We start from the raw sequence: 24,228 nt of genomic DNA on the forward strand, positions 1-24,228 counted from the left end.
AAGAAAGGCTTCGTTTCTGCAATTGCAGCATCCGGAGACTAGGCACCTGCAAAGTGATCTGATTGATGTGTTTAAGGAAGGCTTTGAATGGATTGAGCAAGCTCAGTGCTGATGGCATGCTTCCTCTTGCTCAGTCTATCCACATGAGGGGACATATATTCAAATTTTAGAATAGACTGCTGAAGTTTGCCTTTAGCCAATGGGTGGTTGATTGCTAGAACCAACTTGCATCTGCTGTTTTAGAAGTGGATAGTTTGAATAAATTCAAGGAAGAACTAGATAAACTATTGGTTGTTGAAGTGGGGTTTATTGGCGCAAGGGCTGCTATGGCCAAAATGCGCCTATAACTTAAGATTGTTGGTCTATATGTGAAAGGAATTGTTCTAGAAATGACTGTATACGTTTATCATTTTTAAGTATTTAAACAGTTCTGATAGATTGGCGTCATCTCCAAGTATATTATCTAGTTGCAAGGGTTTTTGTGAGTTGATTAAAGATCTGAAACATTCAATTCTAGCTGAACCATAGTGTGCACATTCAATAATGATATGTTTCACTGTAAGAATAGAACTACAGTGCGAGCAGAGAGGAGGCTCTTCTCCTAGCAGTAAAAAAAGGTGCGTTAGGTGCGTATGACCAATTCGTGCTCTTGCAAGGACGACCTCTTCGTGCCTGGTTAATCGGGAACTAGATCTCCATAGCTGTGGGTTTTGTTTTATTTCAAGAAGTTTGTTTGATATCTGATTATGCCACTTTTCAGACCACATCTCTGTACATATCCTCCGTATGATTGGCTTGTAATCAGAAAAAGGAACTGGGATGGGATCAGAGCAAGCAGGGTGTTTTGCTGCTTCGTCTGCACGCTCGTTTCCTGGAATTCCGACGTGGCTGGGTATCCAGCAGAGAGTGACAGTCAGCTTATTTTTATTGAGGTGATATAACTGTGATCTGATTTGTGTGAGAAGTGGATGGGAAATTTGTCGATTTTCCTGTAGGGCATTCATTGCACTTAAAGAGTCTGTGTATATTATGACCTGGATATTTAAAAGATCATTAAGGAGATTTAGAGCCATTTTGATTGCATATAATTCGGCAGTAAATACACTGCATTCACATGGTAATTGTACAGAAACAGTGGATGTAGGACTGATTGCTGCAGCTCCCATGGATATATCAGTCTTGGATCCGTCTGTGTATATATGAAGACTGTGAGCATTGGTCAACGCATGGTCCGCATGTAACTGTCTAAGATTGTGATTTGATAGGGAGTGTTTTCCCCACTGTAGAAAATAGTTGTCGCAAAGAGGTATATACATTGCCCATGGTGCTTGTAATACATCTGCAGCTTGAGAGATGTTTCCTAGACAGATGTTCCAATTTTTGGTTAGCTCTTGTAGCCAGATACCAGCAGGTTTGTTTTCATTGGGTTTATTTTTATACAAATTTTCCCACTGAGGTTCAAACAGATATGTCCAGATGGGGTGAGAAGGGAGGCTACGTAGTTTGGCTGCATAGTTAAGGAGCAATACTTTTCTCCTAAGATGTAGTGGTGGTTCATTGGCGTCTATATACAAACTTTGCACTGGGGAGGTCTTAAAGGCTCCTAAAGCAATTCTCAGAGCACTATGCTGGACTGGATTGAGCCGGGCTAGTACTGTCTTACGCGCAGAGTCATAGACTGGGGCTCCATAATCTAGTCGAGATCTTATTAAAGTACGATATAAGTGTAAGAGTGTGAAGCGATCGGCTCCCCATGTCATAGAAGAGATAACTTTGAGAATATTCATCTTTCTCATGCACTGAGTTCTCATTTGCATTATATGTGCCTGAAAGGTAAGTTTAGTGTCCAGTACTAAACCCAAGAACCGGATATTGTTGCTAAGTGGTATTAGTTGAGCTCCTAACCTTAGCTCAGGATCTGGATGAAGCTGTCGCTTTTTACAAAAGTGAATAGCAGTGGTTTTTGTTCTGGATAGGCGATATCCATTGTGGGATGCCCATGACTCTATTTTGTTTATTGAGAGTTGCAGTTGGCGTTCAATGGAGCACATATTTAGTGAATGACAGGATATAGTAAGGTCGTCTGCGTAAAGATATGTGTCGACATTACGCGGAATATTATCTGTTGCATTGTTCAGCATAACTGCAAAGAGTGTTGCACTAAGAACTGATCCTTGTGGGACCCCTTCTTCCTGAACAACCTTTTGGGATAGTGTATTGCAATAACGCACCTGAAATGTTCTATTTTGGAGAAAGCTCTGTATGATTAGTGGTAGCTGGCCCCGAAGTCCTGTGGCATAGAGATTTTGAAGTATGCCATAACGCCAGGTTGTATCAAAGGCTTTTTCAATGTCCAGGCAGACCATGACAAGATGTTCTCTACGGATGAAAGCATTCCGTATGTTGGATTCTGCCTTGATCATAAGATCTAGAGTTGATCGATTTTTCCTAAAGCCATATTGATTTTTGTCCATTACCGAATAAGATTCTAGAAACCAGACTAATCGAGCATGAATCATTTTTTCCATTATCTTACCAAGGCAACTGCTGAGACATATTGGCCGATAGTTTTGTGGTTCTGACTGATCCTTTCCAGGTTTAGGAAAGGCTAGGACAATTGAGTGGCGCCAAGAAAGAGGGAAGTAACCTTCTGAGAATAGCCGGTTGAAATATGCCAGTAGTGAATTCACAGCTTGATTGTTTAGATGTTTAAGCATCACATAGTATATTCCATCAGGCCCTGGTGCAGTATTCGCTGATCGGTTTAGGGAGCTCTCTAGTTCCAGTAATGTAAAAGGTCTGTTATATGAGAGAGATGCCGTTGTATGAAAGTTCAGTTTATTCTTTTCTGCGTTGGCTTTATGCTGTTTGAAGGCAGGCTCGTATGCTGCCGTGGCTGATATTTGAGAAAAGCATTCTGCCAGGACATTTGCAATGTCCACTGAAGAAGAAAACTCTTTACCCTTCCAACTTAGAATAGGCGTTTTTTCTGGGAGGTATTTTCCATTTAGTTTCTTTATTTTATTCCATATTTTTCTACTTTCAGTATTTTTAGTGATGGTAGAAGCAAACCGGATCCAAGAGTCTTTTTTTGCTTTTTTCTGCACGTAACGTGCCTTGGCTTTGAGTTTCTTAAAATTAATTAGGTTCTCGGTTGTTGGATGCTTGCGAAAAAGATTCCATGCCTTATTCCGTTCTTTTTTAGCATCTCGACAATCACGATTCCACCAAATATTGGCATATCTATGTGGACCGATTGTGACTTTATGTATGGCACTGGTTGCAGCTGTTATTATCTGTGTAGTAATATGGTCGGTAACATCATCAATAGGCTGGTTTTTAATAACTTGATCATCAAAGGAAATTGCATTGGTGAACTTGTTCCAATCTGCTTTGGAGAATTTCCATTTTATGGGACTGATTATATGTGAGGTTCTGTTTGTTTGCAATTTGCAAATAATCGGGTAATGGTCGCTGCTCAGTGGGTTATTTGAGACTGACCACTGAATGATTGGGAACAATTTTGGGGAACATATTGATAAGTCTATGGCAGTAGATACTCCGGTTGGAAAGTGAATATAGGTGTCAGCACCAGTATTTAATAATGTGAGATTCTGGTTATTAATAATTGTTTCAATGAGTTTTCCTCTTTTGTTTATCTGGGGTGATCCCCACATAGGGTGGTGCCCATTGAAATCTCCTAGCAGAATAAAAGGCGATGGAAACTGCCTTATAAGTTCCTCCAGCTCTTTCACAGTGAATTCTTTGTTTGGGGAAAGGTACAGTGAGACTACTGTTAACATAACATTCAGATCAATTCGTACTGCTACAGCCTCTAATGTGGTCTGCAGCGGGATCTGTTTTGTAGGAACCTTGTTGTCGACAATTATGGCTACACCTCCTCTTGTTGAATTATTGTTTCTGTCCTGTTGATATATACTATAGTTTTTGATCACTGGAGTCACTTGTGGGGTTAGATTGGTTTCTTGCAGGCATAGGATAACTGGACTATGTTGTTTGATTAGTTCATAAATATCAAAAATATTGCTTCGTAGACCTCTACAGTTCCATTGTATAATGCTGTGCATTATTTAGTTTTAGAAATTGTGTATGGTTCTGTCTGTTTTTTGTGTCCTACCTGTTTGCCTCGATCTAGTTTGATCTTTTCTTTTTTTGGAAAAGTGGGGCGTCCAATTTCCATATCATCTTCTGCATGTAGATCTAGTATTGGTTCATTCTGTAGGGTACCAGAATCTATATCCATATTTGTTGAGCATGTTTGGTTTGAACTGTTTGGGGGTGATGCTTTTGATTTTGCAGTTTCTGGTAGGGTATCAGAAGCGGTTGGTGGAACTGTTAGCGGGGTATTGCTAGCAGAAGTTGCTTTAGATTGTTCTGTAGGTGACTGCTGTGGGGATGATAGCACTGATCGAGCCCAATCAGCAATTGAAATGGATGGTGGTACTGTTACTGCCGTTTGTGTTGCTGTTGACTGATAGTTTTTGGTTGCTGCAGCATATGTAATTTTTGGCATATCAAGCATAACTTGCTTCCTAGCTTCCTGATAGGTGACCTTTTGTTCGACTTTGTACTTCTGAATCTTTTTGCCTACTCTCCAGAGTTCGCAATTTTTTGAATACGCTGGATGCTGGCCTTTGCAGTTAGGGCATTGTGGCTTTTCTGCAGTGCAGTCAGTTTGTGCATGATCTTTGGAGCCGCAGTTCGGGCAAGTAGTGTCCCCTCGACATACTGTTTGCGAATGTCCAAATTTCTGACATTTAAACATCTGATTGGGTTGGGAATGTACGGACGTACTCGGCAGTTTAGGTATCCGGCTTTCACACATGACGGTAAGGTAGGTGTATCGAACGTTAAAATAATGTTTCTAGTTGGAACAAGTTCACCGTCCTTTTTAATCATTATTCGTTTTGCCTGGACGACTTTTTGCTCTTTTAGTTCTTCGACTATCTCATTTTCAGCAACATTCATCAAGTCCCACTCAGCTATTACTCCTTTGGAACTATTTAGTGTAGCATGAGGGGTGACCTGTATAGGTATTCCTCCAAAATTTGATAATTTTAGTAGAGCCTGAGAATGCTGATATTTCGCTGTTTCAATTAGTAGATCCCCGGATCGGAGTCTTTTCACCATTTTCGGTGAACCAGCTACGCTTTCTAAACATTTCTGAATTAGAAATGGTGAAAGGGCACTCATAGGCTTGGATGAGAGAGAATGGAATATAAGGAATGTTGGGAATTCCTGCTGATTCTCATTTCTACATTGTCTTTTGGTTTGTGATACGTCATGTTCGGTTTCAATCAGGTCATGAGTTGAGCATTTAGGCTCAAGTGCGGGATAATTGTCAAAATCCATGATTGCTCCTTTTTGCCCCGGAGGATAACTTTTCCCCCAGGTTACCGGCCCCGCCACGTGGAGGCAGGAGCGGTGCCACCAGTGACCAAGCGATCAGAGGTTAGTGGTTAGTCTGTTATATAAATTAGTTCAATATACAAGAAGAAAGGTACCTTTCCTTTCTTTTTTGAAGAGCTTGCTTCTTTATTCAGAAGAGCAGAAATGAAATAATTTTGTAAATAAAGACTTAAATTCTCAGTAATCTGCTGATTCTGGAGAAGTCGCTTTGAAGTTCACTTTTTAAATTCGCTTTGATCACTCGCTTGGCACTCGGGGCCAGATAAACTATTGGAGGGAGATGGATAAGTGAAATGAAAAAAATTATTTAATTAAGCTTGCTTTCTTGCATCATTTGCCATTATTAATAGTAATAAATGGATGACTTGTTGCAAAGGTAAAGTTTCTTCTACTGTGAATGACTTATTAACTAGGTGGTTTAAATCCTGGTAGCAAAACAAAAATGAATTATACTTGCAGAAGACAGTAAAAAAAATTGACTTATCTGCGTTTGCAAATTTCTTAGTCAGAAATGGCAAGAGTTCATTGAAGCTATATGCATGCTCACATAATGTAACACAAAAAGAATTTTTCAGAATATTTTTTTAAAAGTAAAAAGTACTTAAAGTGCTTTTAATATTATAATGATGGACCTACCAATGACAAGTTCTCTTTTGTGATTTTATACTTATATTAATGCATAATATTGACAGAACTAATCTGGATTAAATTCATTTTGAGACTAACAAAAAATAATCCTTGTAGTTTTCTACATCGTATTACAAGCCCATCTAATTTCACATAATGTCCATACAGAACACGTGTGCTACATACAGTTTTACATGCTTGTGTAGCATCGCCCTTATAATCCAGTATACATTCAATAATTAATGTCTGGTGAATTTCCTCAGAGATTTATATCCATTTAGATACCCTAGTAGGGGTAGGTGGGGGAGGAGTTGTAATAGAACCTTGTGAAAGTCTCTATTCCAAAGTACAAGTGAGTGTAATTTGTTGGACAAGAGTATTATTGTTCATTAAAATCACATTATTCTTCTTATATATCTGGATAGATTAAAAATAAAAAACAAATAAAAATAAATTGAAAAAAATAATAACAAGGACAAGAGTTTGGGCAAACGGTCACTGTGTAATACTGCACAGCATCTTTGATGGAAAAATGTAATTTAAAAAAAAAAGCAACAACAAGAATCAAGAATTATGACTCCAGAGACATTGAAGACTCCCACTATTTGATTACCCAAAAGCTTGCATCAAATGCCTGCACCAATTAATGTAATGCAGCAGTAGCAAACCTAACTGTGAAAAGTGTTAAGACAGCACAGAGTAATCTATTCCACTTCTGAGTCATAATCTATTCCACTTCTGTGGAAATTCCATATACCTTTGTATATGGAATTTCCCAATTAGTTAAGTATTTGTTTTTGAATCCCAATTCATGCATCTCAGTGGGAAGTATCATAGCCAACTGATTTTAATTTCTAAAAATAAGTTTTTAAAATTAGTATATAATTATTAGGCTTTGTAAATGGCACAAGCAAAAAAAAAAAAAATAATAAATAAAATAACAAAAACAACTTACTTCTTTTGCTTTTTCTCTGTCAAAAAATGGCTCTTCTCGTAGAGGTGCCCAAAGCTTAATGTCATAATCTATTCCACTTGAAGCCAATACTAAAAATAAAAGAACATAACAAGACAAACTCACTAAAATAGCAGTATTCAGGTATGCTTTCGGTGTAACTGAGAAACTACAGACTTAAAAACAACTATACTTCTTTCTAATCAGCCAAGCCTAATATCAAAACAAGATTCATTTTTTATTTTAACTACTAAGATTTTGTCCTTGATGTTTGTCATGGGGATTCTTCCAGTGACGTTAGTTAATCCACCATTTGGAAGTCTAAAATGTCAGCAGTGCCATTATCCAGGTCTCACTTATGAGTAGCATTTGACAAACTTTTGCAAAGTCTGGTTGTTCTGTTAATAACCCTAAGTATGTTTACCATGTGAAAGGTCTAAAAACATGAATACTGGTATACCGGAGCCAACAAGAAGGTATGAACCAGTGAAAAGGTATTGCATCTACACTCCACAGAGAAGTAGGGCCCCCACTGTGATAGATGACTAATCACAGAGGTCCACCCTAGATAACTAATACCAGGTATTGCACCAGGTGATGACTAATCATCTGATGCAATACCATCACCTCATTTACTGGAGAGATGAAGTGGCTAAGCTTCCAGTTTGGCATCAACAGCAAAGCTCTGACTTCCCACATTCTCTCTCCAATCATGCCTTTTGCAGCAATAGCAGACATCATCATGAAACTCAACTTTTCTTATGTTCTGGATGCAGCTTAAGTTTTTGTAAGTTGGTTACTGGATTGTTCCCCCAACTGAACTTATGGATCTGCGAGGCATCCAGATCACTTAGTATATAATCTTGCTGCCTCTATTCTACCAACTGCACCTGAAGAAAGTCTAAGTAGTGTGTGCCTGTGTGTAGTGATCCCTGCTGATGCCATGCTATGTTAAAGAGACGAGTATACCTTACTGATGGTAAGACATATCTAAAAATGTCATCACTTCTGTGTGCATATGTGAACTATAACAGGGAGCCTTAACAAAACCATGCTGTGTCCGAGCTATAACTGAAGTCTTGTCTAGATGATCCTGCAGTGCTTCTTTAACCAGTGCTTCCATTAATTTTCCTGGAACAGAAGTTAAACTCACAGGTCTATAATTACTTGTGTCAGCCTTTGATCCTCCTTTGTGAATTGGGGTCACATCTGCACATCCCCAGTCTATGGGTACCTTCCCTGAGTCCAAGGAAGCTCTCATAATTATGGCTAAGAGTTTGCTTACTTCCTTTGCTGCCTCCTTTAATATAGCTGGATAGATCCCATCCACCCCAGGTGCGTTTCTTGTGTTTATCTTCAACAATTTCTCCTCCACTTTACTCTCAGTTATTACAAGATAATCTAGCTTACTTCCAGAGTTGAATACACCTCTGGCATTCCCCTTGCTGAATAACTCCTCATGTGTGAATGTCGATGCAAAATATTCATTTAGTTTGTTAGCTACCTGAGCAGGATCATCAACAGTTGAACCATCGATATCAAGTGGATCAATCTGATTCATCCTCTTCCTTCTAGAGTTTGCATAAGTAAAGAACTCTTTGCTGTTTTTCTTTGCATCCCTTGCCAAAGATTTCTCGTAATCTGCCTTCGCCTGCCTAACCTCCTTTGTAACTTGGTTACAGATCAACTTATATCATCATAGGCTTCTGTGTCACTGTTAATTTATATGTATCCCATGCATTTTTCTTCTCTGCCATATGTCTCATTAGTTCATCTGATATCCATTTAGGCCTAAACCTTGAACAATATTTCTTAGTTGGTATGTAAAGCCTAGTAGCTTCTGTGTGCATATGCATATGCTTCCCATTTTGAATTTGCTGTTGGTAACATCATCAGTTGGTCCCAATGTATAGAATTTAAATACTGTATCAGACCATCGTAGTTGCCTTTACGAAAGCAATAACCCTTCCCTTTATCCCTGATGGTAGTTACCTCTTTAAGTAAATCCCACTTCAGCACCCTGTGATCACTGCCACCTAGTGGTTCCTTTATCTGCAGATTCTTAATGCATGAAGAATAACTATTGATAATCAAATCAAGAGTATTACTCCCTCTAGTTGCCTCCCAAACATGCTGATGTAGAAAACAATCATCCAATAAATCCACAAAAGCCTTGCTAGTGTGTGAGTGACCAACCCACAAATTCCAGTCAATATCTAGGAAATTAAAATCCACCATTATAAAACTCTCTGATTTACTGGCCCACTCTATTTCCCTGTACAGTTTCTTATTATACTCATCAGAGTCATTAGGCCTATAGCACACTCCTACTCTCAATTTTGATCCCCCAATGCTTATGCCACACCAAACTGACTCGACACTGCACTGTCCAGCAATGTTGACTGGCTTCACTTCCTTGGATTTTATGTGTTTCGTAACTAATAGCATAACCCCTCCTCTCTTCCTATCCTGTCTATCCTTTCTGTAGACGTTGTACTCCCCAAATTCCAGTTCTGCATTACTTATATCTGTGTGACACCATGTCTCTGATAGCCCAACAATATCCGCCTGTGATTCTTTGAGCAATACATCAAATCCATCAAATTTATTTACCAAACTCCTAGCATTGGTGTACATGCAAGTATACATGCACCTGTTTCTATTCACTACCATAACACAACCCATGTGTTTACTTGTACCACAATGACTTAAAATACTATTTTAAGGGAGAGTGTGCGTATAAAAGAACATGTCAAAGGATCAGTGCATTTAAGATCAACAGTGATCACAAAACAACGTTCAGGTACTATATCGACGATGGAACAGCTGTTAATAATATATGGATGGAAAATCAGATTCAGAAGTTAGTGCCCATGAGTCTAATGGCCATTCAAGCAAAAGCAAGAAGTATTTATAAAGATATTAAGGATAAGTACGGCGAACCCCAACCCAAGTTCATGGCAGCAATGGGTGGTTTAATAGGTTCAAGCATTGCACTGGTTTCCACAATGTTAAAGTATGTGGTGACGTCGCCAGTGCCAATTCTGCAGCTGCAGAGAAATTTTGTGAAGATGTTGGAAAAACTGTTGATGAAGGCGGCTATTGAACATAGCAAATTTTTAACATTGACGAGACTGCTCTGTATTGGAAAAAAAATGCCGGATCGAATATACGTTGGCAAAGAGGAAAATATAATGCCAAGTTTCAAGGCTTCAAAAGGTAGGCCCTGCTCTCGCTTGGGGCTAATGCAGTGGGATATTACAGATTAAAACCACTGCTTGTGTACCATCCTGGAAATCCTTGTGCATTTAAGGGCATCAATAAAGCCACCCTACCCTTGCATTTCTGATCGAACCAGAGTGAATGGATAACAATATCTCTCTTTGAGGATTGGTTTAAATGCCGCTTCATTCCCAAGGTTGAAAATTATTGTAAAGAAGACAATGACGTTCCTTTCAAGATTTTGCTTCTATTAGATAATGCTCCTGGACATCCTACGCATCTAGATGATTTCAATTCGAAGGTGAGAGTCATATTTATATCGCCAACATGACTTCACTCATCCAACCTATGGATCAGGGTGTTATTTTGAATTTAAAAGCATACTATTTACACACAACCTTTGCTCAGGCATTGTCTGCAGTAGACGATGAGAAAAATTTTACGTTAAGAGGCTTGGAAATCTTACAATATTTACCATGCCATCTTAAATATTAGTAAGGCCTGTGTGGAAATTACTAAAAGTTGTTTAAATGGCGCATGGAAGAAAATGACGTTCCCAAGGTTGAATCATATGACTCATATGAAGAGGTCACAGATAAGATTGTACAGGATGCAGGGCTAGTTCAGTTGGAGGTTGATGCCAAAGATGTGGAGGAGTTAATAGAGGAAGAAGAGAAGGAATTATCTACCGAACTTATTGACTTGAAGGCAGCGATAGTGAAAGAAAATGCTAACTAAGCTCAAGATGAACCAAGATGCTTCATCACCAGAGATATCGTAATGGCATTTCGTGAAATTGCATTGGCAATGGCAAGGGTTGAGAAGCTGGATCCTGACAGCGAACGATTCTTAAAAGTTAACAGAGGGGTAAATGATATGCTTGCTTGCTACAAAGAAATCTACAAAAAAGAAAAAAGCCATTTTCCAGTCAACCATTAATATGTTCTTTCGTAAGGTTGAGCGGCTGACCCGTTCTAACTCTCCACATCCCTCAACCTCCGCAGCGGCATACTTATCAGCTGAAGACGTCGATTCTTGATTAGACCAGGGTTCGAGCCTGTCACCACCAAATACGGAGGATGCGGAAAGGTCAGGGAATGACCACTGCATATTCCCGGAGCAATATGGCCTTAGTTGCTAATGCTCCTAAAAAACCACATAACAACAATAACAATGTCGATTCTGGCAATGATGCTCAAGAGGTAAAACTTACTGACGTTATGCCTGTCTCTTCTCTTTTTTTGTAATTTTATAATTTTGAAATTTTTTAAAATTGCATGCTTTTGTAATTTTTCCTGCGCATGAGATAAAAAAAACTGAATAAATACAATAAATAATTCTATTCACATGTTTGTTGAACATTTCTTTTTTGATTCAATCAATTCAGTGAGCACATGTGCGAGTGCTGCACAAGCATGGGGGAAATTTCGACTTATGTAGCATTCCGTGGAACACAACCCTTACGTAAGTCGGGGAGTTCCTATATTTTCTGAAGTTGGGCAGGGTAAGTGCATTCGGCTAAACGTATCTCACCTGATACTTACAGTGAATGCTGTGGATTCGTTTCCATGAAGATCATTGTGGAATTTTTGATGTGAAAACATCTTTGGCGGCACCTTCTAAATTTCGGACTGAAGAGAAAAACCAATTTGTCAAGAAATGTGAAATGGAAACAACACAAATTATGTCACTTCCTAAATGACACTAATGCAGTCACTAAAGTTGATTCAGTAGCGAAAGTAGTGGGTGGGAGCATAAAAAGTTACACTGTTATTTCGGACTGAAGTAAAACCGATTGCTAACAAAAATGTGAGACAGAAATAATGGAAATGATATCACTTCCTAAATGATGCTAACTCAGAGCATAAAATGCTACATCGTCTATAATTTCAGTTCTAGCTGTTCGAGTTTAGAACAATTCTGATTTTCATCAAAGATGTTTTCACATAAAACATCTTTTGCGCATACAGAGTACACATGTGCTTTTTTTTAGCTTGGGTTTGCAGATGGGATCCAGATAGAGATGCCTTCAGATCATTCTTGAACAAACCACTGAAACACAAGTTTATTGAACTGTTTGTCTTGAGGTTGTCGCAAGCATTTTCGTTGCAGTCCATCGCTTGTTTGCATAGACTTAGCTGCTTCACAAAGCTTCTCCTCTTCCATCCATACACTGTAGATTCATTCACTCCGAGGTCTCTAGCCACTTGAGTTCGCGGGACTCCGTACTTGATTCTATCAAGGGCAGCAATTTTTTCTTCTATAGTAAACTTCTTCCATTTTTTTGAAGTTTCAGACATTTCTTTAAATTTATATTGTATTTTAAAAATACAATTTACAATTTGAGAAACAAGAAAAATTGACAGTTGGCGATTGAACTTGTGGGAGGGGTGTTTTTCTGCACAAAAAATCCTACTTATTTCCCTCTTATTTGCATACCTCTGCCTAACCTAATCTGTACAGACCTAATCACTGTTATTTCTTAAACTTATTCTTCTTATACGTTACTAACACACAACTTTGTTGTCCCTCACTACAGAACTATTTCATCTTCTTCTGTTAGACCCCCTACTGACTATAATACTTTAGTTGAACTACACTCAGCCACCTTTCCTAAAAATGACTAAATGTTGGATCTTAAGTGGCAGTACGACAGAGGGATTAAATTGATGTTGACTACCTCCATGATCACTCTTTAAATCCACAGTCTTTCTACTTTACTACTTTGCTTTGTCTATTGTTCCAACAGGCGCACTCCCACTAACTGAAATATTTCTGAAAGGTTTTCTTTGTTCATAAAATTGTTTTATTTTCACATACAGCAGGCCCTCATTATAAAGCGGTTTGCTTTACGCTGATTCGCTATAACGCTGTTCTTATATTATAATCCGTACCTGACTATAACACTGTCACATATCACTATAACACTCTTTTACAGATTGCATTTTTGGCATGTTTAATGAAATCGTTTCTTTTGATGGAGTTGATAGCTTGAAAATGAATAGCAAAACAGCATTAAAACGTTTCCCATGTCGACTTGAGAAATTTTCTCGCATGCTAATTTAATTTAATTGCAGTACAGTGACTTGTTACGTAGTTCCGAGATCAACATTTTGAAAAATGATCAAGTATATTGCTTGTAATATTTGCGTTATATGCATTTATCCGAAGTCTAGTCATCACTCAGTTCAGTATTAGACATTGTGCATAATGGACACTTTACTCGAACATTGTATCATAATTAATGCAACCAACACAGTTACATTTTCGAAGAGTTAATAATGGCGGATAAGAATGAAAAAGCAACAACGTCTGGATGCAGTACGAAGACTACAAATGTAAGAAAAAGACTGAATTTGAAAATTAAAATAGACGTTTTGAAGCAAATCGATTCCGGTCAACGACAAGCGGATGTGTGCCATAATTTAGGACTGGCAAGTTTAACTGTAAGAACAATTATAAAAAATAAAGAATTAATTTTAGCAGCGGGAAAGACAGCTGTTCCACTGCAAGCAACTAGGGCTAGGCCGGCTATTAGGATTGAAATGAAGAGACTTTAACTAATTTTATTGAAGATAATATCCAATGCAGAATTCAGTTAAATATTATAAAAAAAAATTTTTTTTAAAAAAATGTGGAGCTTTAAAACTAGTAAGGGCTAGTTGAATAGATTTAAAATCCAGGAGAAGTCGCAAGTGCAGATCAAGGAGCCAAAACTTTCAAAAAAGAACTTGTTAAAATTATTGAGGAGGAGTATCATGTGTTATAATTCTCAACAAGTTTTTAACATAGATGAAGCAGGACTTTTTTGGAAACAAATGCCTAAAGGAAGTTTCATATTGAAAGAAGAAAAAAAAACATGCCAGGTTTGAGAGAGGTGAAGGATCGGTTGACCTTATTGTTAGGTGGTAACGCTGCAGGAGATTTAAAACTAAAACCCCTTTTAGTTTACCAGGATGAGGGCCAAAGTACAACCCAAAATCGACACAATCTTCATGATTAAATTCATCAATTAAAATAAATTTAGATCAATTAAATTCATGCTTTTAATTGGAATTTTAAGTTTAATTTTGATACGTAAGTAGTTACCACATATTATATACATATGTAATGCAGAATATTTTATTTATATGTACAAATATTTGAATATTAAATATTCTGACCGACATTTGTGCATCTTTTCACTACAGTTTATTATTGATTAGGAAATATCCTATGGCACCGACTGCAACTCACAAATACATATGTTACCTTATGGGAATGCAGCGCTTGCTTAGCGCAGATTCACTTAGTGCTCTGTTTTTCCGGAACAAATTATCAGTGTTAAATAGGGGTCACCTGTACTATTCTTGTCCAGAGAAATAGGTATTTGTAAGAATAATATACTGTATATTTAGAAAATATACTGTATTTTCAAACACTCTGCAGTAAAGTTACAAGGTCGTTTATCATTGTTCTTGTGGAAATTAAAGGATGAGTATCGCGGATTCATGTTAAACTGAAAATATCGGCATGTGTTCACAAGGAATCCAAAATGTTGATCTACAGTGACTAAAACACATTTCAACTGACGAAAAATGGGAGCCATGCTTGCATTGCATCATAAGTAGAATTGCATTCTAACAGCTTTCAGCTATACCTAAATGCAACAATATGTATTATGTTATCAAGTTTATATTATATGTATTTACTATACCATTATGTATTTAGAGTTTTAAATTAGTTACAGCCTTGCTAGAATATAATGTTTCTTAGCTAAAACAAAAAAAATATATATATACATATATATATATACTAACTTATGTGATTTGAATCTACAAGCTACTTGTTTACCACAATTAACATCCAACAATTCCACTACTATGCACTAACTACTAGTTACATGATACTATATTTGCAAGAAATAACCAATTCAACAGCTGCACAAATATTAATATTATGTGATACAGTTAAGTTATTTAGAGATATTTGTATTGCTATAAATTATAGTTTATAAGCCTCTTCTGATACTGATTACACTGCTACAAAACTACATAGAAACTTCCAAGTATCGCCTATATCAGTACTATGCCAATGGTAACAAAATTTGAATGTTCTTATTGATACAATATAATGGTGGCAAAATTCGACATGTGGTTTTTAAAGCAGTTAAAAACGCCAAGTAAAGAGCAAATTCACCAAATTAACTAGAGAATCACAATAATTACTGTATTACTAATTTTAAATCAGAAGTTATAAATAACAATCAATTTTAAGTAATAAAGAAAGTTCCACTTAGCAGCTCCCAAAAAAGTTTGTCTAGATTGCATCACAAGCAGATCTTTACCCATGTTTTGATTACAGTTTCAAAATTTACTCTGGTTATAGAATTAAATGTTTTTTATTTGTTTATGTAAATAAATTGCCTTTATGGATGAGGTTACACATGAAATCTGTGCGAAAGGAAAACATTACATGCAACTTCTGTATATGCCAAAATAAATAATGCATAACAAAACAAAAAAAACACTTTACTGATTTTTCAGGACAATAGAATCATTCAATTTGAACATCGGTAGTTTTTATACCCTTTGTATTTTAACTTGGCTTGGCAAAGTAGAATTGAAAACAAGAGAAAAGCACCTGAAGCAGTTTCAAGATTAATGTATTCTGTATATGGTACTTATTTTTATGAACAAAACAGTAGATTTAATTCCACACAAATTGAAATTCACAACTGTACTCAAACATATATTTTTAAAACTCTACCCACAACACCAAGTTCTCTCTTCTCTCTCCTTGTTGACTGCTCTAAAGTTATATCAAACTGGTCACTGATTCATGCAAGAACTCTATATCAAGCTTACGTAGCTGTAATTAGCAAGAATAGTTTAGCACTAAGTTACCATGTTTACTGAATGGGCATTAGTGCTAGAGGAGAGAAATGCCACCTTTTTTTCTGCATAGATCACAAGTATTAAAATATTAATACAGCAAATAATATCCTAAAATACAGATACTCTTTCTTTAGCAGGTTGCAATATTATACATAATAAACAACACAGAGGTTGTTTTTATGTTCAGCTTGTACACATTAAGCTGCATGGCTATTATGAGAGCAAAAATGAAACCCAGTAATCTTTATTGCTATTCAAAAAGAAAACAAAATTCATATCTCATTGTGAATTCCTTAAGAAGAACTGTTAATTTTGTTTAAAATCCTCCGAAAGTCTTTTTTCCCTGTGAAGCACAAATCAATCTCCCTCATATCGAGCATTTACATGTAAACATTTAAAAATACACAGCAAAGGTGTTATGCATCTTTAAATGTCAATGGGGAAAGCATGCATGTATTGTTAATGATCAGTGCGACCATCATTGCAGTGTAGACAAAATGGACTATATGTGCATCCATAACACAAGTTATAGTTACATGAATTCTTTTTGATTCTGCACAGTTCCTGGGGAAATAAATTTGAGTGACTCTCAAATCCGAGAGTCACTCAAATGAACAAATGAGGGAAATGAATAAAATGTAGAATTTAAAGGTTCCATATACCGTACAATGATTCTATATGCAATTCACTATCAATTTTTTCATTTTAAAGATGTCTGACCATGGGGTTTCAACAGTTTTTTTGAATTAGGTAAGCTACTCACAAGTTACAGTATCCAATATGAATTTATTTGTAGAAGTATTTCAAATAATCCATAAAAAAATGCACATAAAACTCTATATCATTCATCAGGAAACAGCAGTAACTTTGAAATAATACATCACATTTCGAATAATCTCACAGCAAATTAACTAAAGTATACAAACATGCGACAGTCTGTTTAGTAGTAACCTTAACACACCCAATGCCATCAAAAGTTCTCCTACACAATGGAAACATGTTACCCTCAATTCCAGTTACCTATTTCATACACTTAAAGAAAACTTATAACAGTTCAAAATTCTTGTAAGAAAAGTTGAAATACTGTGATTATGGCTTGATAGTTTGTAATGTTCCGAAAGTGCATATGACAATTCTTGGAGAACAGTTGGTTAGGAAAAATTCTCTTGCTTTCTGTGCAAATGGGACAGTACTGTTAAAAGCTGATCATGGCCAAAAAAGGACTAATCTGATGGCTGGAAGCAAAAATTTCAGTGAACCACTTGTCTCTCTGAACAGTGCTTTTTCTACCACTATCATATCACATATAAAACAGGGACTAATATTTATTAATTTATTTATTAGTTTATTAAAGCCATAGAACTAATGATTTTGAAACACATCTTCAAAATTTTCTGAGCTAAATGATGCTAAACTCCAATGATAAATGCTAGTGTTTGAGACCTCAAATCTGAGAGTCACTGTAAAATGATAATTTTACATCATTTTCTACAGCCACCACAAATATTTTCCACAAAACCTTAGTGATATCTGCAGCAAGTGACAAGTTTCATTTACTGGGGATATGGATAAAATTGTCAAGACTATGCCAAAAAAAAGAAACCAAGGTAACAGAATGGTGCAATGATGGCAAAATACTGCTGGTGCTTTAAAAGGGATTCAGGTGATAAGTACAAAAGGGTTTCAAAAAAGTACAAAAAAACCCTAAAACTACTAAACATATTATTGATTTAATGAGACAATTCACTACCCGTGTACATCATCATTTGTTCCCAATACTCCATACTGAAACTGTCTGCTTAATGTTTGAAATATGAATATATTTTGCTATTCAATTTGTAAAACGAATCGATAAAACAAAATCAAATCCAGATTTAGAATCAACATCTAAAAATTGTACACTAACTGGCATTAAAAAGCAGAATTTTCTTTTAAAAAATGCATATTAATGTTATCTCCAGTTACTGTTTACAAAATAAATGCTAGATGATTAGTACGAAGTTGTAGTCATTCATCACTTGGAACTCTCTGCCAGCAAAGTGCTACTAACTTAGCTGCCTATACAGACTTACTAAAAAATAATTATAACTGATAGTTAATTATTTTGTAAAGGAAATATCCTGCAGCTAATCATGATATAATCCCTGAGAGAGAGAGAGAGAGAGAGAGAGAGAGAGAGAGAGAGAGAGAGAGAGAGAGAGAGAGAGACATCAAACTACAATTTAAAAAAAAGAAAGAAAGTTAAATATAACAGCCATACCTGTGCCACTAAGAATATCATTATGCTAGGATCAAATAAAATGTGAGATCTTGAAAACAGCACCTGCTGTAGTATATTTATTTAATCATATAATATTGCTATAACAGATAAATTCTTTTCAGAGTACAACAAAATTTTAAGATTTGTATGAAAGATATGTTGCCATTCTATGACTGACTTCTAGTCAGTAGGTCAGTCATAGTGCCAATGTATTAATGCATGAAAATTTGCAATAATTCTAATAAGATAAATGCATTATGATATAACAAGGGTTGCTCAGAATGAACACATAAAAAGCTAAATGAGCATTTCTTTATTAAACCTTGGAGAGGAAACTGTCAAATTTTTTGACAGTTTCCTCTCCTTACAACAAGCAAAAAATTTTATTTTGTTGCTTGTTGAGCTACTTGTGCACCACTTTTGGACCACCAGATTGGAAGTGCTTTTTTCCTCTAACTCTTTGAGTGGTACAAAAAGGTGAGAATCACTTAGAGCTAATACAGAAATATAAGGAGAATGTGACAGCATTTCAAAAATGCATCTTGAATGGTGTCAACAGTTGTCTAGGAATTGTGTAGATAGGCAGCATTGTGCTGCCTATCCACACAATACCTAGACAACCCATGACAATCAGTCTTGCAAATTTCATGTGGCTCATACGTAGCACAATATGAAAACTTCTTGCAATATTAATTTTCAACAATCAGTCTTGCAAATTTCATATCGCTCATAAGCATAGTACAATGAGAAGCACTGTTGATAATTATTTTCCTCTTTACTTAATCCTCCAAAATTACTCCATTTTTAACCCTAGGTAAAGTTAGCATCATCTTTCCTACAGATGGCATGGCTTGGAATTTCTTTGGCTCTGATGAGCTGGAATGACAGCATTACTGACTCACTTACTTTCAGGCTAAAAGTAATGTACCAATGATTCATCCACAGTCACTCTAAAGTCTAAGGTATCATCTGCTTCAATTTTGCACTGAGCCAGCAAACATAAAAACACACGTCGACTCATCTGTAAGCTGACAATGTACTATCTTGCACACACACACACACACACACACACACACTATACTGAATCCCAGCTCACTGTGGATAATGAGAGACAGATCCAATACTCATGTTGAGCAAATCTGCTGATATCCTTTGGCTTAATGTAAGGTTTCCATAAATAAGCCTTTCAGCAGAAAAAAATAATCTTTTTATTTTTTTTTTATATTACTCCAAACACAAAGGGTATCAGAACCTATAGTACTTCACATACCATGCATGGGTTGAAGATTCAGAAGGCGAAAGAAGATACTCATTGACATTAGACTTAAATTTCTGTAGATTGTAATTTTCAGGAAATACATATGAAAAGAGGTTGTTCCAGGAAATGGAGGATGAAGAAATAAATGAAGGAGAAGAAAAGTTAGTTCAATGAATTTGAAGCTAGATAGTAAAAAGATGCTGACTGGTTGCAGCATCTGTTCAGATTGGTTTGGAAGGGGGGAGAGTGTAAAAGCCAGTTCAGATGGACAGAGCACATGAAAGTATCTATAGAAGAGGCATGTAGCAAAAACAGAACATCTAAGAGATAGAGAGTGGAGAGACTTTGTAAGAGTAATTAATTAACATAACTGCCCTCTTTTGGATGGAGTCTAGAAACCATATGTGGTGCAATGACATGTGAAAAACAGTTCCCACCATATACATTAACCTGTGATGAATTTCACCAGATTTCACTGCTCTCTATTTAAAAACTGCAGGGCTGCTCTTAACTATATTTTGGTATAACTTCTGACATGATACCATTTTGAATCATGTGGCTACAGGATTCAAGCTGTGATATCAGATTAGAAATGCACTCAGGGATATGAAACTAAAGCAAAATAACTCCCTATATCAGTGAATTTTCATTAAATGCGCAGTGGCAAATAATGATCCAGTTTTATTGTTTTCTATGGACAACCTTTGTATTTCATTTTATAATATTATTTAATTTCTTACTTGGATCATAAGGATGCGGTTGTAAACAATTAACAACATGGTGATCTGCCTCCATCAACATGACTAACTCAGCAGTGTACCGATCCCAAATAAAAATATGACCACAATCAGAACCACTCATAATGAAACTGTTTCCCCAAAAAGTTGCTTCTTTTATCTGTAACAAGAATCACACAAATATACTATTAGATTACAACTGCTTGTTACACTAAAATACATTCAATTTAAATACAGATTTTTACTTGAAAAAATTACATTAATGACTGATGCAACTGAAAAAAAAATAGCAAATACTAAAAAATTGATTAAGCATATTTAAACATTGATAAATATTGATAGGCATAATAAAAAAATTTCCATCCTAGAAATATTACTCTTGATTAACCTATAAACTTGATCATCCTATAAACTTACCATTATCCAAATAATGAAAAGGGTTTACTATCTTCAACATGGTTAAGAAATATCAGTATTTATACATTTCAAAATGAAAATGACTGGATATTAAAATTTAGCAGAGAGGAACTTTCCAGTTTCTTGCTTCTTTAGGCATGTTTGTAAATGCATCAAGCACTTGTTGTCTTCACCATGACAATCTGAAAATACTTGACTGCAAAGTGAGTGGATTTTCTTTAAATTTTATATTTGGACCTTTTAGAAAGTCTTGTCAAACTATTACAAATTTCAACAAAATTGGAACCAAGTTATGTTTCAAGTATTGAAGTATTACTTAAGAAGGAAGTGTCAGACTGATACCAAATTTTCAGCATATATTCTGTGGTCCCTAGGCCCAGTTCAATTCCATACCCTCTCCCCCACAGAAATCTATACATATAAATGAAAGTATTTTGGATATTTGAGGATCACTTGAGAAGGAAAAACTTGACTGATGCTAAATTTTCAGCATATATTCTGTGGTCCCTAGGTCCAATTCGATTCCATACCCTCTCCCCCACAGAAATCTATACGTATAAATTAAAGTATTTTGGATATTTGAGGATCACTTGAGAAGGAAAAACTTGACTAATGCTAAATTTTCAGTATGTTTCAGTCCCTGATAAGATTTTAGGCCAAATTCCAGTTCCACAGTCCCCCCCACCCATTCCCTCTACAGCGACACCGCTATAAATCATCACATCAGATCCTTTTCAAAATTTCAGGATTGCACTTGTCTCCCTTTATCAAATTTATTTGTGTAAAACTGTACACAAATGCTGTCTTGCAGCTGTCCATCACTTAGCACACAAATAGTGAGGATTTGGTAAACACTCCTTGGACATGACACAGTAGTTTTTAATCCCCGAGGTATATTTTTTTAATACACCTGACGTAATGCAGTGTGTATAATAACAAAGTTGTTGGTTTTTGTTTACACTAAGACTTTTCTCACAGTGGCCACTATCTGATTTAAATGTTAAAGTTTTCTGCATTCTGTCACTTCACATTTTGTATTCAAAATAGTTAATCTCTGTAAAATGAAATCACTGTGATAATACAATCACTATGATTTCAATGGTACATTTCATTTTATAGTGATTAGTACAAAAACATCAAAAAATAATCAAATCCTGGTGTGGTGAAATTTCTTTTGCAACATCATCAGTGACACCCATTTTATCTTAAGCATATGTTTTATACCTTTTTTGATAACAAATGAAGTGCTGCTCAGAAGTTACTACACTCCCCTTGCCATGGAAATATGAATGATGGTACAGATTTCTGCCATTAGAAGATGATAATATTTATCTTAATGGGCAGTTTAGCATTAACCCTGCTCATCTAGCATGTCCCAGTGTTATTTAACGTACCTCAAAATAAATCACATTGGGTATTCATTACAATTTCTGTTTTACTGTGATAACAGATTTGAAATAAAAACAAGTTCTACAGGGTAAAAATTTAATCATAAAGGAAGAGAATTCAGTACCACTAGAAAAATTTAAAGAGAAAAAAAGCAGAACCACTATACAAGGCATTTTACTTTCAAAGGAGATTACTTCAATGTAGATGCTTTGGAATAGCTGTTTATTATTATTATTTTAAACAATCCAGAAATCTTCGAGTAGCACCTAATACAAGCAGAATTATTTTATCAGTTAATCAGTTTCTCGTATTCAATTTTAAGAGGTCTTGACAGAGAACACAGATAAGCATACCTCAGTAGAAGAAAAGTCTGATATAAATACTATGACTACTGTATCACAAAGCTAGCATTCAGATGAATTGATGCACTAAAACCTCATATATAGAATTTTGTCCTTTTTTTTAATATCATACTGGGTGGAACATTAGTTACAGACATTATTTTTGAAACATTACAATCTAAGTATAAGAAAGTTTGTTTGCAGCACTCTTATGTTGATGTGATGTGAAGTACACTTGGTCGTCGACTTACGACCGGCCACACTTACGACCACAAAAAATTTGATTTTGTAAATTTCATTTGTATTAATTTTTACATTAATTTTAGATTGTATTTTTGTGTTTACAGTACATTATGTACAGTATTATTTTTCAAATTATGACAATACTGTATATGTAATTATAGATCGTAGTTTTGTATTTTTTATAAACAGTATGAATAATAAACCAATTAAAATGTACAGAGCGTTTGAATTTAACCTCCTAGAGAGAGATAGCCTAGGCGTAGAAACGAAGTAAAAGATAAAAGCATTACTGTATTTAAAATGAAAAATAAAAGATGATAAAAATTTAAAAGATTATAAAAATAAATTATAAAGATAATAAAAAGATTAGAAAGGTTAAAAAATACTGTTAATAAATATATGGCCGACATACGACCAGATCAACTTACGACCTGTCAGTCAGAACAGAAGTCGGTCGTAAGTCGACGACCAATTGTATGTCACAGAATTAATGAGACACTTCATAAAGTATGAAATGACAGCACTTGCACACATACGACATATCAGATTGTAGATTGAACCCCCTCCTATACATTGAGAGTAGTCATATCTTGTTGCATTCAGCATGTTTCAAGTCATCATGAAGTAAGAAAAATTTTGTCCCATGCATCACAAAAAATAGAGCAGAAGAATACTGAACAATCAAATTTTGCATCAAACTAAACAACATCATGATACAAATGTATGAAAAGTTAAAAAGATCTTATGGAGAACAAATTTTATCTGAAGCCCAAGATTTTCAATGGCACAAGGCCTTTTTGGAAGGACACACACCTGTTGAAGATGAACCAGGCACAGGTAGACTTGTCTCAGCAACAACAGAGGAGAATTTGGAGAGGGTAAGGGCTCCGATTGTATCTGACCAATGGTTGACTGTGTGATTGATGGCAGCTGAGCTGAACATCAGTGAGATTTTTTTGGCATAAAAATCTCACTGGGGAACAAAAGCAAAACCAGAACACCTGCCTTTACTTTCTCCACCCGCTGAAACTGAGCAGAGTTCCTTCAGCAAGTGATAACAAGTTGTTGTTGTTGTTATTATTTGGTTGTTAGGAGCATTAGCAACTAAGGCCATATTGCTCCGGTGCGGTGGTCATTCCCTGACCTTTCCGCATCCTCCGCATTTGGTGGTGATGGGCTCGAACCCCGGTCTAATCAAGAAGCATGTGCTACGCACTGCTGCTCTTTCCCACCTGGCTATGGAGGCACCTCGTGATAACAAGTGATGAAACATGGATCAGCATTAGTAATAGTAGCGGTATATAATGCAAGAAAGCAAAGTGTATACAGCATCAGCCAAAAAAAAAACCATCTTATTTCACTCATCCATTCACTCTAAAAGGTTGTCCAGGTCTTCCTTCAATTTATTTAAGCTATCAACTTACAACAGATGGCAGATGTTCTAGCAATCAACTACCCTCTGGCTAAACTGGACTG

General features: G+C 36.0%; 1 protein-coding gene across 2 annotated transcripts in view; it reads right to left on the bottom strand.

The window, feature by feature from the left end:
- The window catches only part of LOC150081523 (DDB1- and CUL4-associated factor 6-like), a 328,354-nt gene that overhangs the window by 55,309 nt on the left and 248,817 nt on the right, over positions 1–24,228 (bottom strand). For both annotated transcript variants that reach the window (XM_090380016.1, XM_090380015.1), the window contains exons 15-16: positions 20,366–20,522; positions 7,013–7,101 (exon numbers count right to left, since the gene is read on the bottom strand). In XM_090380016.1, the coding sequence (XP_090236142.1) occupies positions 7,013–7,101; positions 20,366–20,522 (246 nt within the window). The remainder of the gene's footprint in view (positions 1–7,012; positions 7,102–20,365; positions 20,523–24,228) is intronic.

Source organism: Mastigoproctus giganteus, chromosome 8 (assembly GCF_048544385.1).
Source record: "Mastigoproctus giganteus isolate SK-2022 chromosome 8, ASM4854438v1, whole genome shotgun sequence".
Lineage (NCBI taxonomy): Eukaryota > Metazoa > Arthropoda > Arachnida > Uropygi > Thelyphonidae > Mastigoproctus > Mastigoproctus giganteus.